Source organism: Giraffa tippelskirchi, chromosome 3 (genome assembly GCF_054371585.1).
Source record: "Giraffa tippelskirchi isolate mGirTip1 chromosome 3, T2T-mGirTip1v1.2.pri, whole genome shotgun sequence".
Classification (NCBI taxonomy): Eukaryota; Metazoa; Chordata; class Mammalia; order Artiodactyla; family Giraffidae; genus Giraffa; species Giraffa tippelskirchi.
This window is the reverse complement of record NC_137277.1, coordinates 153,679,083-153,700,421: the sequence shown is the minus strand read 5'-3', so window position 1 is coordinate 153,700,421 and position 21,339 is coordinate 153,679,083. Positions and strand designations below refer to the sequence as shown.

The 21,339-nt window shown below is 40.9% G+C and overlaps 1 protein-coding gene across 6 annotated transcripts in view; it reads left to right on the top strand.

Moving 5' to 3' along the window:
• The window catches only part of KLF7 (KLF transcription factor 7), a 98,720-nt gene that overhangs the window by 12,584 nt on the left and 64,797 nt on the right, over window positions 1-21,339 (top strand). The window contains exon 1 of one of the 6 annotated variants that reach the window (XM_081577964.1): window positions 18,890-18,913. The exons of 4 other annotated variants lie outside the window; for them this stretch is intronic. In XM_081577964.1, coding sequence (XP_081434090.1) covers window positions 18,890-18,913 — 24 coding nt within the window. Of the gene's footprint in view, window positions 1-18,889; window positions 18,914-18,960; window positions 19,141-21,339 lie in introns of those variants that run through there. One more of the 6 variants, XM_081577963.1, reaches the window with a different exon arrangement.

Genomic DNA, 21,339 nt, shown 5'->3' with positions numbered 1-21,339 from the left:
AGAAGATTTCCAGTTCTTTGTCTCATCTGCTTCTAGCTGCCCCACGGGAGGATCTTGTCATCCTTCTCTGGACTTCATGGATTTCCTAGGGAGATTTCACACCACTTAATATATCTCAATGAAATTTTTTCCCTTGGAATTTCACTTTTCTTTTTTTTAAGAGTTTTAAGCTTACCCAATTTTTAAAAAATGTACATTCCCCAATACCAAGAATGGAAAGGATTTTTCTTACCTTGCTTTTTGAGGAGTATCTAGAAGGAACCTTGAGCATGTAACTTTAAAGAATCCATTAAAAATAAAACTGTGAGGGTTCTATGTCCCTCGTTCTTACTGCCTGGAAAGTAGAAGTCAGGAACTCCACTTGCCATCTTACTCAGGACTGTTGAGACAAAGATTATTATGGGCTTAACACTGGTTTTTGAAAAACTGAATATCTGACTCTGACTACTTAGGATTTTTGTTTTGTTTTTTTGCACAACCTCTCCTTGCATACATCTTCCCCCAGTTCTTAGTAGCTTTATGTTTTAACTAGATGATAATATAATTTGGCCTCTGAAAAAATAAACCGTGTGAACTTAGTACCCCTGACCTAAAGGCATGCAGGATTTTTGCCTTAATGTTGTTTCATTTTTTTCCATTTAACATCATCTTGGTGTGTAATATAATCCTAGCATTTTAGCATTGCTACACGCAAACACTATTGCATGCTTATCATCAAATGATATGACTTCTCTGGTCCTCAGTTTCCTCATATGTAGACAGTAGAGTAGAGTTAGGAGCAGTCAGATGATCAGATACAAACAGGAAGCTCCTAGGCTAAACTGGCTTCAAGAGCTGTTTTATTTGGCCAGCATACCTATTTCAGTTTTCTTTTTAATTGGAATGCTTTCAGACACATCATGCACTCTTCAGTTAACCTTGTCTCCACTATTTCTACCTTGCTTTGTTTCTGATCTCTAGCCAGGTGAGCATGCATTTGAGTTTGTGACCCCATAGACTGTCAGCTCTCTAAGTCACCTCCTCCAAAAATGCTGTGATTTGGGGGACAGCTTTTATTTCTTCATGAGTCTCAAGCGGGCTTGATTTCTGTTCTTACCCAGAATCCATTTTCATTTCTTTTTAGACTTCTCTGCCTTGTTGAATGTCTTTGTTTGGGATTCTATTTTATAAAGCAGATTCCAAATTGCGTCTCAATTTCTCCGAGTCATCCAGGTTCTGTTGTAGATCATCGAAATCTGGATTGGAAAAGACCATCTGGTTTACCCCTCTCCCTGCCTGGGCTGAGCAGTTGCTGCCGAGCATGTTTATTCCTTATTGGTATTTGCAACATTTTCCAATTTGGAAACTGACTCTTAAGTTTCCTGAGCTTGCAGACTCTTCTTGGTGGAAATGGGAGTGAAATGAGACAATACCAAAAAAAAAAAAAGTTCTGGTCAGACAACCCTCATTAACAAATGACTGCCATTGTCTGGATTTCTTTTGTCACTCATGAGACACAACTGATCAGTGCTGGGGAAAAGTCCTTTTTGTGGAAGAAAAACGTGTTTCCATTGCTGAAGTTTCATAGTCTTGATACAGAAGCATGTTGTATATAACCCCATTATCTGCTTTAACTGCTAATTTTTTGGGAAGTGGATTTTATATGACTTGTTTCACTGAGGAAATGATGCTTTTTGTGTGAAGAACTCTGGGGCATTATAATAAAGTACTTTTCTGAGAAACAAGTAATTGGCTTTTTTTTGCCCTTGGCACACAAATACTGCCAGCAAGGCACTTGGCCTTCATTTTCTAATGCTTTCAGGATGCTATTCTACATTAGGGGTGTTTAGAAAAATTTATTCTTTTGTATTGGCTCCCTGATATTACTAAGGATATCATTAGGTTGACCGGCTGGTGATTTTCAAGTCATTCTTTTCCTGTTAAAAAAGCCAGTCATTCCATTGAATTACTTGATGCTGGGTATACCTCCTTTGCTACAATCTCCAATCACTTTTTCTTTTTAAAAAACTCTGAGTGTTAAGTAAAGGTCGAGCGTCATTATCTTGTTAGCATATGTGTTAATTAATTTTTAAAACCTTAATAGTTGTTTATGTTACTGTGTGAATTGACAGCTATTAAAATATTTCTGGAAAGTATCTTTAGAAAGGAAGAAAGGTAGAAAATAAAGAAGAAAAAAGCAGGCAGACCTTAAGTGGCCCTGAAATGTCCTTGCACAGTTCTTCTGTCAAAGAGAAGCAGAATGCAAATCGTTTGTCTTCCTATTCAAGATGTGTCTTTTCCTCTTGTTTCTGCATTCATGATCTCTTTTTTTATGCACCCTATTCATAGAGTTTAAGATTTTACAAATATTAGAATCTGAGGACTATTAGACATCTCATCACAATCTCTTTTCTTTCTCCTCGATTTGCAGATAACCTGCCTGAGCTGTTGTTTCAGTTGCAAAGTCGTGTCCGACTCTTTGCGACCCCATGAACTGCAGCACACCAGGCTTCCCTGTCCTCCACTATCTCCCGGAGTTTGCTGTAAAGCCTGAGCTTTAGAGAGCATTAGTTAAGTTCAAGCCAGTATTGGACCTCCAAGTGATTTGCTTTACTTGAAATACTTTATTTTTAAATTTTTATTGTAGTATAGTTGATTTACAATGTGGAGTTAGTTTCAGGTGTACAGCAAAGTGATATATATACACAGATAGACACACATATTCATTTTCAGACACTTTTCCATTATAGATTGTTATACGATACTGAGTATAGTTTCCTGTGCTATACAGTAGGTCCTTGTTGGTTATCTATTTTATATATAGTAGTTTGTATATTGGAGAAGGCAGTGGCACCCCACTCCAGTACTCTTGCCTGGAAAATCCCATGGATGGAGGAGCCTGATAGGCTGCAGTCCATGGGGTCTGGAAGAGTCGGACACGACGGAGAGATTTCACTTTCACTCTTCACTTTCATGCGTTGGAGAAGGAAATGGCAACCCACTCCAGTGTCCTTGCCTGGAGAATCCCAGGAACAGTGGAGCCTGGTGGGCTGCCATCTATGGGGTTGCACAAAGTTGGACCCGACTGAAGCTACTTAGCAGCCGCAGCAGTTTGTGTATATTAATCCCAAACTCCTAGTGTATCCCATTTCAATATTTCATATGTCTTCCCATGTTAACATAATGCGCGGTGAAGCATGGCTCAAGGCAGTGCTTCTCAAAGGGTGAGCTACCCTCTGTGGGCTCTGGAGCACAGCGTTAAATAACAACGGAATCACCTTGGGAGGCCTTATTATTATTCCCCTTTCAGTTTTCTTTCAATCCTTCTCACTCTAGGAGAAAGTCTCAGCTTTGTATCCTTGAGGCTTGATAATCTTTTCCTTCTCTTCCTCCTTCTCTGTCCTGTCCTCCATCCCTCCCTCTTTTTATTCCTTCCTTTTTTTTCATTTTTCTCCCTTTCTTTTTAATGAAGAGAAAACAGAAACCAAACCCAGAGTTTTTGACAGTCAAACATCCAGCTAAAAGTTAATATTATCATTTTGGTTATATTGGTTTTAATTTTATGATTATTTTTTATTGATGATCATTTATGCAGCCTTAAATTTTTACTGTAGTATAGTTGGTTTACAATGTGGTGTTAGTTTCAGGTATACAGTAAAGCGGTTCAGATATATATATACACATATACTTTTTCAGACTCTTTTCTATTATAGATTGTTATGAGATGCAATGCCTTCATGAGGCAGTTATAAATGTAAATAATAGGGAAATGATTATACAGATGGAATGCTGATTTGGTAAAAATGTATGAAAGTGGGATGAAATGAAGTATGAAGAATACTGATGTGGTAGAGAATTCAAGGGACTTGGAGTCAGAAAACTGGAATTTAGTCCTGACTTTGTGAATATAAACCAGGGCAAATCGCTAAACTGCATTTTCCCATCTGCAGTGTGGGGTTTATAATAATAGGATTATTACAATCAAATGATATATGGCTGTGAAAGTGCTTTGTAAACTGTCATATGCTACATAAAGTTATTGTTTTCTACTCTGTGGTAGCGGAGGCTTTAGTTTCAGACTTAAACTAGCACTCTCTGTTGACTTTCTTCTTCCTTATGATTTCTATTCAGTGTTCTGAGCACGGATATAGTAGCTTCTTACTTGTTCAAGTGGGGCTCTTACTTGTCCCTTACTTGCAGCACTTTGAAAAATCTTCCTACTGGTTTTCTAAAAGTGGGGACATAATTTCTAATTTCTTTGTGTGTGTGTTAGCTTTTAAATAAATTTTGAAAAAGTAAATTTAGTAAATAGTTTATAGTATGTTAAAGCCTCTAGATTAAGATAATATATTTGGCTTAATTGATTCTTTTCAGATAAATTTTTAAAACTTAAAATATTTTATCACACTCATGAAAGAATTGTGTGTGTGTGTGTTGATGCGCAGAGATGTTTGGGTTTTGTGTAGAAAGGAGAACCCTGGGGACAGTTTGCTCCTGAAAGTAGAAGTCTGTGTGGCTAAAATGACTCACTGACAATGTCTGTCACATGTGGTTTGATGATAAGATGGGGACTTGGCCTGGTTAGGAAGTCCTGGACTTACCAGGACCTTTCAGCTGACTTCCAGAAAAGCCTAGCTTATGCTGCACAGGGATTGGAGTGACAGAGCAGCATTCGTGGTCTCAGGGACATGGACTTTTATCCTGCCCTAGACAGCCCTGGTCGGAGATAACTGTAGATAAGAAGAGAGGTTGATCTCTCTGACATGAGGAACACACTGATCGTGTTAGTCAAGCTCCATGAACTCTTCAACTCAGGATGCTCAGATCTCCATGCTGCTTCAGAAGGGTCCAAAGGCCCTCTCTCATACTGCCTCATCTGGAGCACTGGTGGAAATGAGGGAGTATCTGGATTCTTGTCTAAGAGAGGGCCACTAGGGTTTTAGCCCATCCGTGTTTTATGGGATTGAGTAGCTCTGTCCTTATTCAAAGACATCCATTTGAAGCAAAGGTTTGCAGGAGCAGCCCATGTGGTGGCTTGGCACAGGCTTTTCTTACTCTCTCTCATCAGGGTTGGATGGCAGACGTGGCCCTCCTCTCACCCTTGGTAGAGTTAAGGGGCTCCTTAAAACTCACAGCTTCCAGTTTGCCCTTCTTCAGACTTTTAAGCGGAAGTGGAGATGGAGAGGGACAGGAATCTACTTCTGTAGGGATTTGTCAAGACATACTTTTGGCTCAACCTCCCACAGGAGAAATTTAATTCTGGGGTCAGGAATGTGACAAAACACTTGAGTATGCAGCTGGATTTTTGCCATCAATATGATTTGCAGGGAAGTATGGCCATAAAATGCTTGAGATCATGAATTGGATGGACTCCCCATCTGGAGAGCCATACCTTTCTCTGCAAACTTAAATATTTATGTACATTTAAAGTTTAGTTTTGATTTTTTAAAAGAGGATAGAAACTTGCTCAGCTATTAAGAAAAAAAAAACATAAGTTGCTTCAGATCTAGTGGTAACATTTTCAAGTTTGCAACGAACAGTTTTATTGGAAAACAATGTTTTGTTTTTTAAAGAAAATCAAACCTGTCCTAAGACATTGCAAGAACTGGCCGATGCTACAACCCTGGCCAGTGAACACGGTGGAAAGAAGCAACAGAGGCCTGGGCTGACGTTGGCACATTGTATTAGAGAAATTTGTCATCATCTGTTACTGTCCTTGTTCTTTCAGGTTCTTCCACTGTGGTTTTCCCTGTCAAGTGCTAACTTACTTCATTTTAAAAACGCTTTTTATTTTGAAATAATTATAGACTCACAGTAAGTTGCAGGAATAATACAGAGCCCTATGTTCCCCACAGTGAGGGCATCTTACTCCATAGACATCAGATGACTTAGTTCTTTTTGAGGGACTTGCTCTGAGGGAGTGGGGTGGGTGTGGTAAGTAGGGATACCTTGGAATACAGGGATGATGTTCTTATGGGGCAAAAGAGGCTGTGGGCAGAAGGCAGGGGGGAATTGAGAAGGAATCCAGGTCATACCTCCCCAGCTTGTTTGTAGATGGGGCCTCTCAGCTATTAAAAAGCCAATTAGCTTTTGTGTAAATGAGAAAAAGAAATAAAATTGTCTATCTATCTATCTATCTATCTATCTATATATATATATACACATTCAAATAAAAGGATATACTTATTGACAGTTTGAGGGAGAAGGAGGAGAGGGTGCTGGGAATTAGAAAGGGAGATTTTATTTCTTAAACCTTTTCTGTTCTGTTTAAGTATTTTTGACCTTCACGTGTGATCATTACTTTCAGTTTTTTTAAGAGCAATCCTGTGATGAAGTGATGGGCCACTTGCATTTTCTTTGTGATTTTTTTTTCTTTCAGTCTTATGTTCATTTAAAAGAATACCCAGCCTCTTGAGAGAATCAATAATTTGAACTGCTGACAATTGTCTATAATTATACCATGATTGCTCTTCTTTTAGTGGGGCCAATAAATTAACTCTACTTCTCCCCTCCCCAACCCATTTGAGAAAATAGATACAGGAACCAGACAGATTAGAGGTTAAATATCAGGTTTCAAGTGGATGAAACTGGATTGAGACCCAGTTGGGAAGTGCCATCTCATTCTGGCATCCCAGTAGCTATTGTGGTATCCTCTCCCCACCCCCACCCCATGGCTTGTAGGCTGCTCATCCAGGGGAAGGAAATGTGTGTCCAACTGAGCAGCAGGTCACCAGCACCACACCACCTACCTGGCCCCTCAGGGCTTCCCCCACAGCAGGGGGCAAAGCTTTCCAGGAAGGGGTTAGGATGACGAGAGAGGAGCACGGGCTATAGTGTTTTTTTCTTTTTTCTTTTCTTTAATCTTTTCTCTTACAGTATCTTTCTTGGGCAGGAGTGAGGGAAGGTGATAAAAAGAAGTTTGGAAGCTTTACTTGGAGGACATCCTGGGAGATACTTACTTGAAAGAGGGAGCCCCGTGCCTCTGAGGAATTCCAGTGAAGGAAGGGAGGAGTCCAGTACAGCACGGGGACAGGCTCCGGCATAGAAGGAAGACAGGAAGCAGCAATGATGGTTTTATCTTGGTCTGACTCGGGGGAAGGGGCTCAAGGGACCGTGATCCTAGGCCTTGCTGCTTGAGGAACACTGGCCAGAAAGGGACTGGGAGCAGCTAGGGAAAGGTAGTGACCCAGGGTGCATTCAGTTCTAGTCTGTCCTGAATTCCCCCAACCTCAGCCTGCAAGTTAAAATGGAAAGAATTTGAGGACTGCAGGCAGGTAGCCTCAAGGAAGAGTGGTGGAGGTAGAGAGATGAGAACAGAAGAATCCCGTGTCTCCAAAAATGCTGGTGTGGAGACTGCTTTGTCCCTTACCTGTCCACCTGTCCACTTGCCTCTTCTTGGCCACTTCACATCAGAGTAGAACTCACTCCTAGTCCCTGAAGTCAGCTGGCTCTTGCCGATTCGAGTCTGTCATCCACCAACAAGGGGTGAAGGAATCGGAACAGTCATACTCCTCCGTAATTAACCATTGGGATGCTTGAGAAGGAAGTAGGGAATGCTCAGTTTTGTAGTTATGCTTCATTTTTCTTCTGTTATTTTTATTTGGTTCTCTTTCTTTGTGATTTACTCAGTTTCTATCTGATTTCTCAGATAACAACTATTATCTCATGAATAGTTGATAGTTGCTCTTCTTGTGAAGCCAGGAACGACCTATGTTGCTATCCTGGTGACATCTCTCTCTTGGTTCTTTTTCTTTAATTGATTAATTTAATTCATCCCTCTCTCCTTCTCTTTCTTCCTCTCTTCCTTTCTTGAAGGCTTTTGATATGCCAAGCATTGTACTGGGTGCTGAGAATGTATTAATGACCCAAAAAGATACTGTCCTTGCTAGTCTAGAGGTGGACCCATAAGCTAAATAGATATGGACATATGCATTGTGATTGGCATATAAGGAAAAGAACAGGGTGTCAGGAGAGAATATTTCTTCAGTGACTTTCCCAGTCACATCTGAAATAGTTAAGGAATTTTCCTGCTCATCTCATAGCTTTTTTATATACTCCCCAAAATGTTATTCTCATAACTTTTTCCTGGAAGTGTATAGTTGACACTCAAAAAAGAAATCTAAAATGGAACATTTTGGGTTTAGTATACTTATGATCTTTATTTCATTTATTGGGTGTATTTCATTTATCAAGAGTCTCCTGTTGAGTGTGTAAATTCTCTTCTATGTATGTAGCTGGAGCTTGCTAAACGAAAAAGCTGTCACACTCCATATACTGTATGTATTGTCAGTGTTTGAGTAAGTGTATTATCGTTTGAAGGTTTTTTTTTAAACCTCATCTTCTTTTCCAATAGATTTATTTTATTCCTTTCATAGGAAAATGTGAGGGAAGTAAAGAAAAGGAAAAGCTAATTGTCTTTTCATGTCACATAGCAAATCATGGCAGGCAGGTGATTCTGACTAAGCATGTCAGTTAAAGCTTTAATGGTAGTTACTGTGCAGCACTTCCTTGTAAAATCTGTATACGTAAAAGCAGTAGGTAATTTATGGTCATCAGTAGTGGCAGTTTTAAAAAATACAGATGTGATAAGCATTCTGTTCCTTAAATTCTGCCTCAGGACTGATTGGTGAGTTGCCATTGTGTCCTGTTGAGTGATGTGAATAATACTGATAAACATATCAGGTCGTATTTGTTTGATTCTAGCTAAAGGAATAAAACCTTTCTGGAAAGAGTGATGCTTCTTTAACAGCACATGGATTGAATTGATGTATGTATGGTTTGCAACAAGGGATATTTAACCTTCTGTCTAGAATCAAATGCCAGAATCAGAGATGCTGAAGACAAAATGACTTTACAGAGAAGACTTTTGCTTAATCTGTATGATTGCAGGAAGGCTTTGGGGATAAAGATGTATCTGAAAACTTACTTTGCTCACCTTTGTGCTGTGTGCTTAGTCGCTCAGTCAAGTCCGACTCTTTGCGCCAGGCTCCTCTGTCCATGGGGATTCTCCAGGCAAGAATTCTGGAGTGGTTTGCCATGTCCTCCTCCAAGGGATCGTCCCAACCCAGGGATCAAACCCAGGTCTCCCACATGGCAGGCAGATTCTTTACCGTCTGAGCCACCTTTCAGCCTTGTAGTGACAGTTACAGGCATTCCTGAGGGATAGTGGCAGGATACTGTAGAGACCAAGGTACAGCCTTACATGAAGGGAAGGATGAAATGAACCCTATTCCTCAGGCGTGCATGAAATGTGTTGGTGACACTGACTTGGTGATAGAGACAGTTGAATTGGGTCATGTGACCTATGTGAGGGAAGCCGTGACCCAGCTGGTTGGGAGTCCTAAGCAAATCAGAAGGGACACAAGGATAGGGCTAGGTTTCATTTCCACGCAGGTATAACAGAGGCTCTCTGTTCTCTTCTGCTGACATTTGAAAATGTTCATTTTGTTACTTGTTGGTGACCCAGGAAAACAAGGTGAAAAATTAGCAACAGTGGGATGCTATAAAGCTTGTGACTAAACATTTCTATGATGTTTTTGAAACTTTTGCCTTGGGTTAGCCCCCTGGCATGACTTTTTGGAAGTCTAAACCAAACAATAACTCCTTGTCATTCAGACCTAACTTGTCTCCCTCTGTGACTTCTCCTTGACCAAGGGCACGATTTTTATGGGAGTGGAGGAGGTGCTGTATCAATACTGGGTTCAACTGTAGAGCTTAGATGAATTTGCCTCCTGAGAGTTCAGACTTTAATGAAGCATCCTTTCCCTTGGAGCCAGCCTGCCTTTCTGCTGTCTTCACTCTCCACTAAGGCAGAGAGCAGAGCCTTCTCTTATGATATTGCAGAGTTAATAATGCTGCTCTATTGATTTTGTGAGCCTCTCAGTCACAGGGGAATGTGGGGGCGGGGATGGGTCCAGCGCTCATAGTACGCTTTCTCCAACTCTCTTTCCAGCCTGGAGCTGTTGTTTTGAATGTGGAAGCTTCTAACCAGGGCTGGATTTTCAAAGGTCAAATGTGCCTGCACATTTTGTCCTTAATGAGTTAGCTCTGCCCTGGAGCCCTCCCCGAACTTGCCAGCATTCAACCTGAGCGGTAGCAACAGCAGCTTCATAACCAGGCCCAATTGCTTGACGCTCCACCCTTGAGAGGTGCCAAAAGGAGCCGCTTAGTGTTATTGGCCAGGAGAATGTGGTCATAAATGCATGTCTACAGGAATGGGTGAGGTTTCCTTTTTGCTTAGAAAGCCAGAAAAACATCAACAGAAAGGGGCTACAAAGGAGAAAAACACATCCAGGCCCTGAACCTTTGGTCCCCTCACCAACAAAACATTTGATGGTTTTAATGAGGAAATTCCACTTTTTTTTCCCCTTTAAAAAATAGGGAGATATGCTTTTTAATCATCTCCTTTTTTCCTCTTGTTCTTTCTCTTTTATTCCATATTGTGTCTTCTTCCAGCTCTTGCTTTAAACCTGGCATACACAGATCAACTGATATCTGAGGAACTGATGTTTCTTTTTCTTGATGATGAGAAGTTCTTAACTTATTGTTGATCATTTTGTGTTGGCTACCAGGAAACTCAGGGCTGAATTTCATTTTCTGCTTGATATAATAGCATTTTTTAAGCTAAGATTTCTTTTTAATAATATTTATCTCTTCTTGCATTCTCATTTGAAGGCTTATTATATGTGTGTCTTAAACTAGGAGTATAAATCTGAAATGGAAAATGCCTCAGATGACTTTGTAAAACATTGGGTTCAGAAGTATTACTTGGTAACATTAATATGACCATTGGGCCTCACTAATATTTTTTGAGCTCTTCATCGTTCCCTGAATTATCCCCAATGCTCTAGAGAAACAGCCATTGCTGTTTGGTAAATTGCACTGGTAAAACTGAGCCCAGAACAAACAAACAACATCATTTTCAGCCAAAAACTGCATTTTCTAGGCTCTGGGGATGCTGTTGCTGCCCCTTTATAGCTACCCCCGTGTATCAGAACCACTAGTCTGCTCATCCTTTTCTAGGCACACAGTGGAGCTTTCATGTGTCCGTGTGCTCTTTCTAGAATGTCATTACTCCCTTTCTCCACTTAACAGAAGCCTACTCATTTTTCAAGGTCCAGCTCAAGTGTGACTTTTTCACATGGCCTTACCAACCTCTCCAGGAAAGTGAGTTGGTTCTTTTGCTGCGGTGCTATCATACGTTGTTTGTCCTAATTATCAGTCACACACATACTCTCTTAGAGTTGAACATATTTCTATCCCTCTGTCCCTGCTATACCGTGGGCATCTTGTAGGCAGATATTGAGCCCTAGGACTCCCCGAAATCTCTAGCAAAGTGTCTGATGTAAAGCAGAGACTCAGTAAATAATTGTTCAATTAATTTAAAAGAAGGACAAGACACAGTACCTGCCCCTGAAAGGCTAACAGAGTTCAAATGGGTATAACCTGCATATCCCGGCAAAGTTCTTTCTCCCTGGTTTTATCCTACTCGACAAAGCTACCAGTTTGATCTAGTCACTTCTGAGAAGAGCACAGAATGATAAGTAATAGTGGCTCCTAATCAAGATTTTTTTTTTTTAATTCATTTAAGAAGAATTTACTGAGCAACTACTGATGATACCGAGCACTGTGCTGAGCCCGAGGTAGGTTTAAAACTTGGTGCCTGGCCTCCAGGCTTCTGTAGATTTGTCCACGCGTGCCCTCTCCTGCTTGACATTTCATGGTGACATCTCTGCACATTTCCCTTTCTTGTGTCAAGATCTCGAGAGCAGGGATTCCAGCTGTGTGGTGCTGGGCAAGGGTAGTTGAGCAGAAGATGAATGAAAGTGCTGCTCCTTTGTGATTTCCTTCAGATGGGTCTCTCCTCAAGTAAGCAATTTCATAGGAAAACTTGGTGGAAGGTTTACTGCAGTTCCCACTCATCTCTGTTGTCATAGTCTTTCCACTAAATCCTGGCCCCTGTAGGTGTTTGAGTGTGTGAATTCTGACCTAGATTTATCAGGAAGGGCATTGATACCTACTTGAAGTATGTATGTGTGTGTGTGTATGTGTGTGCACGCGCGCGTGTGCACACGCTCAGTTGTTCAGTCATGTCCAACTCTCTGTGATCATATGAATTGTAGCCCATCAGGCTCCTCTGTCCATGGGATTTCCCAGGCAAAAATACTGGAGTAGGTAGCCATTTTCCTCCTCTAGGGAATCTTCCTGACCCAGAGATCAAACCTGGTTCTCCTATGGCTCCTGCATTGGCAGGTGGATTCTTTACCACTGAGTCACCTGGGGATCCTTAAAAACAACACCTGTCTACCCCAGCACCTCAAGGACAACTATGTGGCCTTGTTTCCTGGGCTCTCACCTGGGAGATTGGGCAGAAACTGTGGTCCACAATCTGAAATGGAGATACCTGAAGACTCCTATAAGCGGAGGGATCAGAACAGTAAAATTTCATCTTCCACATGCTTTGCTTCCTTTAGACAAGCAAGATTTGGTCATGAGAAACCAAGGACCAAATAGGAGGTAACTTGAAGAAGGCCACAAAGCTAATTACATGGGAGGAGCTGGTTAAAGTCCTCCTGACTTCGGTCTGTGTTCTCTCTGTGACACCACATTGCCTTTGATATCTGTAAAAAGTCCCAAAGTGGAAAGGTTTTGATATCTAAGATTGATTAGGTACCCCATCCCAATAAGATGCTTAATTACTTGATTTCTTAATGAAGGTGGTCTTCCACAACCACCCCTTTCTGAATCACAATAATGTTCCAGCCATCTTTCTTCTTAGCTGACTACCAAATGATTATAGACAAAACCACTTTAAAATTAAGGTTTAGTTTCCATGTAGGGAGCAGGGCCAAGTGTCTGTTTTACCCTTGAGTTGATTTGCTGCCCAAAGTTCGATGGATCTCCTTGGTTAGAGGTGTGTCACCTGAGAAGAGGTATTGGCATCCAGGATTTTTACACAGGAGTGAAATGCTTGCTGTTCATCTGTTTTGCATGCTGCTATTTTTCCTCCTCTTCTTGCTGCTTCTATTCCTTCTGTGTCCTTTTTCAAGCTGCATTTTTTATTTGAATCTTAAACAAAAGAAATGAGTGATTGATAGTACTGGTGTTGAACATAGCTTAAGATTGAGTATTCTGAAGGGCACTGGTTGAGAGGGATGTTGAATCTGATTTAGTCAAATATGCATTTTTATGTTTATTAAAACTAGGAAAAATTTTTTTTAAATGTTGCATGGCAGGTTCAACTACCCCTTTTTAAAAAGTGTATCACTTATAGTTTCCATATATTTGTCATTAATCCAATAAAAAAATAAAATTAGGTTCTTAGTAAACCATAATTATAAATTTTCTTAGTTCAGATCTTAATGATACTGATTCCATTTCTTTCTATCTCATTGATGACACTTGATGTTGACAGATTGGAATGACTAAAATTCTAATTACTTTTAACAATCCTACCAAGGTTTGGAACAGCCAGAGAAAACTCAGAAATTTCCTAATAAAGGGTGTTGTCAAAATTAAGCCCTCTTGCCTCCTTCTCACCAGGAGAATTTACACAGAAATTACACAAATAGTTGAAAAGCTTGTGGAATGAAATTTGGGTATTGTGCTTACAATTTGGGAAGATCCTAAACGTTTGTCAGGAATCCTGTTCCTTCAAGCTTACTGCAGATGGTTTGTTGAACTTTCTATGTTTTGAGATCATGATAGAGGGTTAAGAGTTGGACCAGAAAAAGAGCCTAAGGGAAAAGCCCAAGAATTCTTTGGTTCTGTTTCTGGTTTTGTTGGTAGTACGGCTATAGAAGTATGGAAAACCCAGTTTTCTTTACCAGAAAGGCTTCCCCGTTACTAGGAAAGGAATTTTAATCCTTGTTGTCTAGTTAGACTCATAGGAGGACTTTAAGGTTACATGAAAACATTGACAACCATTGTCAGAAGCTTTGCACAAAACAGTTCTCTATAAAAAAGTTATATGTCATTTCATATGGATTGGATTGGAAAAGTCCCAGTTTCACCTGGCTGCTGTATTTATGATTTGTTCCTGATTATGTCAGCCTGTTTTCTAGAGAAAATGGAGTTTTTATGGATCTCTGATTCAGTGAATCGTGGGTTCAGAGCTCAGAGTGTGTTTTCAAAAACAACATAGATAATACATCCCTGCCTCAGCAAAAGTAATCCTTTCATTCATATAGTTGTTTGCAAATCCTGGTGGTGTGGATGTCATTTTTATTTTCTTTTTCCAAAAAGCACATTAAAGAACTCAATTTGTTGAAGAGCAAGCCAAATATGACCAAATTTTATGACAATTACAAATATAGACACAACATCAGAATATCTCCTTAATTAAGGCTGTGGCTCCGCTGGGGCCCACATTCCAGGATTCTCAGTTGAGAAAACATGTTTTCTTTATAGGGGAGTTTTATTAGCAGCAATGTTCCGGTATGTGGTTCAGGTTAATTAATGATGTAGTCACACTGGTGTCTTGCCATGAGTTTTATCCCAGTAAGCAGGGCACTAGGAAATCTCATTGGCATATCCTGTCATGCCAAAATGGAATCTTTAATTTAAAGCATTAAAATACATCTCAGTGAGGTCTGTCAACAAGGTAGTTTAAGAATTTTTAATGTGGATACCATCTTACACTGAGATTTCATCCACCATAAACTATTAAAAAGTATGTGCATTGATGTCAGTGAATATATGCCATTTTGAAATATTTTGTTGGCTGATATGATTGAGATCTCAAAGACCGAGACCACCCACAAGCTCTGGTGGAGTTGACCTTCAATTGTGTAAGGAGGTTTGTACCAAAAACCACCTTTTCCCCATGAGAGTTTTTATTAATTTTAAATCACGGTGGCGTTTTAAAACTTAATTTATGTTGTGCATATGTAGCAACCTTCCTTGGAGGTTGAAACAACAAAGCAACTGGATTGGAGATTAGATTTCCCCCCTTATGCTGCTAATGTAGTTCTTGTTCCATTGGGACTTCCCCTTTGCATGGGCTGATGATTTCTTTGAAACTATATGGAAATTGGTTCAGACAGGAACAAAGAGGAGAGGGGATGGCAGTGATGATTCAAATTATGTCTCTTCTTCAATGAGAAGCACGGTGCGCCTGAAAGTGCATGTCATGCCGTACCAGGCAAGCCACCTGGGGTTAAATGAGATGCCAGAGCTGCTGGAAACCAAACTTCAGGGTCTCAACACTTGATTCTTCCCTGTCAAGTTGGGTTGACTTGTTAATTTTAAATCTGCAACATTGGATTGTGGTTCAGAAATGGGCCAGGCACAGTTTTTCTTTTCTTTACATGATGGAAAACCGTCTCTTCCTTTCTCCCTCATCTGTTCCCAGCCATCACTGAAAGCTTCCTATTGCCTAACACAATAAACAAGAAAGGGAATGGCTCTGGGACTCCGGAAACAACGATGAGTTTAGGGAAAAGCATCTGAAAGACATGAAAAAGAATCTACATTTCATTGTCAGTGACACGTGCACACGCTCACATACACAGGGACCCTGTACAGCTTATATTCAATACTTCACCCTTAGCTCTTGCCTAGTTCAAACGCCATATCCTCTTAATTGGATTTTGGCTTACTTCCAGGTTCAGTGTTTGAGGGCTCTGTATCTCTGAGATAATGATTCTGAAATAAAGAGCGTTTCTCAGTAGAGATATCTTTTTATGTAAAATTCTTAAAGGGAATGGAGAGGAACGAAATGTTTTGTGTTTAGGAATTTATGGGAAAGTCACCAGAAGGGGCCAAAACAGGAATTTCCCAGGACCTCACCTATGTAAGTGGAGTGTGAGGCTATTTAAGATGACAAAAAGCAGGATCCTTGCTATCTGTGAAATTGGAATGCACTCTTTCATGGAAAGACCAGTGAATATGGGGAGACCCACGTTGGGGACCGAATGGATGTGACCCTCAAGGGCTGCAGAGACCAGTGGCCAGAGTTACCTTTCCCAGGGAGGCCCTTTTGGGTGTAGAAATGGGAATAAATGATGTAAGATGCGTGAGCCTCTACCCTTAGTCTGTTCCCTCAGGGCACCAGTTAACAAGCACCTGATGTGGAAGCCAGGAGAAGGTGGGTTTGTTCGTCTGAGTGACACTCTGAACACATGATGCAACACTGACTTCCGAGAAGAAATGCCCTCCTTGCATCTGTTTGAAATGGGCAAGTGTGAGAACCCAAGACTGATCCCTTTGTCTTGAGCAGAGACTCCATTCTGCTCAGTCCAATGAGAATGAATCATCAGCACATGCTTTCTCAGTGCTACTGTGTGAATGGAGGAGAAATGTTGATGAAGCCCTTTGACCTAATAAGGTAGACTTTTTAGAATAGATTTCTTGGCTAGAGAGACCAGCTATCATTCTCCATGGAATTCGGCATTGACTAATGGCTTCATTGATTCCTTTACCCATTAAACTAGTATGTGTAGATGGCTTTTCCAGGCCCTGTGCTGAGTGTGGAGATTCTCTGGCACATAAGCTGATGGTCCCTACTCTGCTGAAACTTCCTTAATAGTAGGGAAGATAGACAGTAAACATGAAAACAAATAATTTGGATCTTTCCAGGGCTTGGCAAGTAACTGAAAAGCAAATAAAACAAGGTAGTCTGATAGAGAATGAATAGGATGTTTAAGTTATTTAGGCAGATCAAAGGACTCTGAATAGGTGGCAATTAAACCAGAACATCATAGGTTAAAAGAGAGCAGGTAATAGCAGGCACTGTGGCTCTGAGCTTGGTGTGTTTGTGTGCATGGGAGAAGGGTAAGAGGTGAGGAAGGCAAGACAAGTTCACGTAGGATCTGATTGGCCATGGCAAGTAAGTAAGTGTGATGGCAGGCCACTGAAGGATTGTCAGCAAGAATTTGAGCTGGAAGGAGTCTTTGCAAGGATGGTTCACTCATTTTGCAGAGAAGGAAATGAACTTTCTGCTCAGGGTTAGTAGTTTAGTGGGAAGGGGAGAGGCAGCATCAGAAAGGGAGACATTGAACCTGATTCCCAGACCAGGCTTTTTTACCAACAAAAAATGAGAATTGAACATAGCACCTTGTCCACTTGTGTTTTTCTGGTGTCTCTTCCTGGTGGTTTCCAGAGGCCAGAGGAGAAAAGATGAAGTGGCCAAAGGAAGAGGAACATGCTCTGAGATGAGGAAATGACTTTTATTTCCTACACAGGACTGCCCTATGGCCTTTTAGGAATCTAAATGTGCCTCTCATTTAGGAATGCTGGGTGTATCCCAGACAGTAAGCATTTAAAACTTTTTTAATGAAAAACGTTGAAGAGACAATATCACCTTTAATTATTAAAATACTGTGGAATCCTACAAGGACTGTTGTTGATTATATATACATGCATATTGTTTCTGATGTTCTTTTGGTGAAGGAGGAAGAATTTTGGGCTTTTATCATACTCTTGGACCCCTGCCTGACCAGAATTGTGCTTAAATATGTTGACATTTTGGTGGAATTGTTTGAGAGTTGCTTCATTCATTTATTCATTGCCTCACTGACCATGAGACAAAAACAAGTCCAGGTGTCTTTGAGGAGTCCACATTCTAGTGAACATTAAATGCTAGTGAGGCCGATACCCATGGTGAACCAGAGGATTAGTTTCACAGTATCTGGAAACATGGGTTAATGAGTGTCATAAGCTTCATGAGTCCCCTGTGAAGAGGCCAAAGACCACCTTTTTTCTGGTTCTCAGCCTCCTTCCTTTCACCAGCCACTTGGGCAGCAGAGCCACATGTCTGTTCCTTTGAACCTGTTCTCAATGAGCCGTTCCCACCTTTCACCACTTTTACCCTTTCACCACTATTTCATGGCATCCTGGAACCTCCAGATGAGTGTGTTCCTAAGACCCCCCCATCCATTCACCTGGCAGGTGAGAAAACACAGCCCCATGAGGTAATCACTTAATCTTTTCTACTCAAAAGCATTGCTTTACCTTGATAATTATTTGCTGTTTTTATTTTCCCTTTCCATGTCCTCAATGTTCTTAGACATGTAATAGAAAGAACACATTATACTGGCTGCAGCATCCAGAGAGCGTGTGTTTCAGGCCCTGTTCTAGGCACTCAGCACTTGAGAGTGATGGAACTCTCACGCACTTCTGTGTTGTAGGTTTTTCTGTTATCTCATTTTACAGATGAGGAAACTGAGGCAGAGGGGTTGAGTAACTTGCCCAATAGTGAGCTGAGCTAGTAAATAGTGCAGCCTGATATTGGACCTAGGCAGTCTATCTCCAGGGCCAACTCTTAACCCCTTCTCTTCTGTCTTTCAGAGTAGACAGGGCCAGTTTCTTTAACTGGGCTGAGCAGCCCAGTGGCATACCCTCGCTGCCACCTGAAATATTTTGAGAAGTGGATTCCAAGTACCTCAAATTAAGTAAATGTACAACCTTCTCTGTCAGGAAAAGCAGCTCAGGGCTTGGTTTTCATTATGTTTTTGGTTGTCGCTTTTGCAGTCTGAGGAGCAGAACAAACATTCCTTAGTACCTCCACCTTTAACATTCCACAGTGGAAGTTCTTGAAAACTCTCTTAGTTTTGAAAATATCCTCTGTGATCACCAGTCACTAAGTTGCATCTGCCACTGAGGGCCCTGATGAGAATTGAACCTGTTATTCTTGGGAAATTCAAGCTTTGGGTATGTGTATGTGTGTACATTGTACACATGGACAACTGTGCTTCAGGGTAAAAAGAAGCAATAATATATGTATATGTAATTTTTATGGGAGGTAAAGGATATATTTAATTTACCCGACTGAGAAGCATATAACAATTGTCCAGAAGGGAGTCCATAAAATGAGTTTGCTTTAAAGAAAAAAAAAAAAAATCCCAGTAGCCTGAGTCAGCCTGTGCAAGTGATTTGGGAGAGGAAGGGGAGATGATGTCATGGGTTCGGCATGTTCCCATCTTGGCCACTCAGTGCAGAGGGGCCCGGGGAGTTTGGGGAGGGTGTGTGCATGTGTGTGCAGAGTTCAAGGGAGCGAGTGGGGGAGTAAGAGCGCATTGTGAAACAGCATTAATAACCCCTTGTCAGACCTTTCTCTGTTACTGTGTTTTTCAGCAATTTTGGTTTGAATGAAGGCTCTCTAGCCAATTAATGTTTATTTGTTTCCCTTGGCAAGACCCGTTGGGGGAAGGGATGAGATTGGTGAGTTGAAACATTTTTGTTTTGTTTTTGCATTTTGGAAGAAGAGACAAGTAATGTGAGTCTGGGTTTTCAATGAAGGCTCCCCTGCCCACCCCGCCCCTCAGCCCCAACCCACCCCTTTAAGAGGCAGGAGGCAAGACATGGCCAGCTGGTGCCTTGAACTGACACAGGTGCAGAGACTGTGGGGGGTGGGGAGCCAAGAATAATTACAGGTTTTTGAAGCATCAGGCCCCTCCTGACACAAGCGCTCGTTGCAAAAACTGCTCTTTATGGAAAATTAATGGTGAAGCTGAGCAACTGTCAGGATCACTGTTGTTTCCAGGAAGCATCACTCCTTGGAGGGCATGCCTTCTCCCAGGTCCGTGGGCTCTTGTGAGTCGCTGGGACAGGACTTAAAGCAAGGACTGTTGGCACTCCCCTACATGGGGATGGGCTTTTCCTTTAGGGGTATCTCTTCTGCAGTTTTGTCTTTCTTAATCCACACTCTCAGCCCAGAGCTAGGTCTTTGCTCTAATGGAGGATGATTTTAATTGACTATTATTAAGGGATGAATTTTATTTTATCCATGAAAGTGTGATGACTGAAGCAGAGACATCTAATGAAACTTCTTTTCAAGCTATAAACTAACAAATGGGATTTCCCCTAGTGTGTGTCAAGCTAAATTGAGGCTTCATTGGGAAGCATGTCGATAGCGGACCCAAGCATCTTCAGTGATCTAGCTGTGATGAGCAGTGGTGTCTCTCTACCACTCGTAAGTTGAATTTAATTTTAGTTCAGTGGCCAAGTAATAGCAAGTGACTCTCCTAAAGGACCGATGGAGGGTAGTTGCAGTAATTGTGGATAGAAGCCAGAGTGATAGACTTCTAGTTGGTGTGTTCTGAAAAGTAACATGTGGAAAAACAACCCTGAGCCAAGATGGGAAGACCTCTTATGCATGGGTCTCCTTATCCCTAGTGGACACTTAATTTTAAGGATTACAGACACTGTGAAGGAAGAAAGTGCTATTCTGAGTTGCAGGAGGTGTGGTAAGACCTGGATCCCAACTCTGCCTAGGTTATGTGACTTTAAAACTCCCCTTAACACTTAATTTGGATTTATGTGTGTGTGTTTTTTTTTTAATGTACCACAACTAAGACATCCTTGGGAGATGAAACGGGTATTTGAAGCTTTTTATTTCAAAGACATCACCCTCTCCCCAAGCCTTTAATCTGGTCTCCTTTCTCCCCAGCCTCTCCATGGAAAAATATACAACAAATACTTTTTTTGTATGTTGAAAATAGTTTGGGGAGGAGAAACACTGAAGAGGTTTTGGTAGAAATTTCCCAACTTTCATGTATGTTTAGAATTCAATTAATTTACATAGTACTGTCTCTCAGAATTTACAGATTACTAGAGGGAAATATTTAATTTGGTTTCAGCTCCAGCAACCAGTTAATGTGAGAAACAGTGGAAAGGAATGCAATGTTACAGTGATTTCAGTACTGTGGTTATTTTGTGGACTTCAGCAGTTCTGGTAGTGATGTGTAATTCTGTTGTACCTCTGGGATGTGCTATGGATGTGGGTTCTTTTTTCTTTTAACCTAATAACTGAAAAACGCGGTAAGAGATTTTCACTTACACCATATACTTGCTTACCCACAATATCTAGATAGAATGTATTCTCTCCTAACCTTCCACCCTAATGTTTTCCCACAATGGAAGTCAAGAAAAAGTGGATGTTGGTTTAAAATCATCAGAGAAATCACTTTCTAGATCTTAAAAGGATAATTCTTGTCACTGGTTCACGCATCCTGCCTGCTGTGAGTTAGGTTCAGTGTTACCTTCTCCTCCTCAAACCTGCTTTGAAATGTTGAAACCCAGGAAGATGGGCAAAGAGTTGACGTGCTTGTTATGTAAGATTCTCCCATATGCTTACTGAGCTTATCAATCATGGTGCTTCCTTTCCCTCCTCTAGTTCCTGAGAAAAATGGTACCAGAACTCTCTGGCTGTGCTTTCCACTTCCTTTTCTAAACTCTGACCTAATTTTAAAAGACTAGAAATATGACAGAACCATTACACCATATCATCCTTTGAAGGGAAAAAAGAAGTCACAAAGTTCCCATAAATATCAACTTTGCAATCCTATAGAGTTTTCAAGTTGGCTGCAGGAGTTAGAAGAATAAAGATTTTGCTAAAAAGTGTAAAGTGGGAGCATAGTT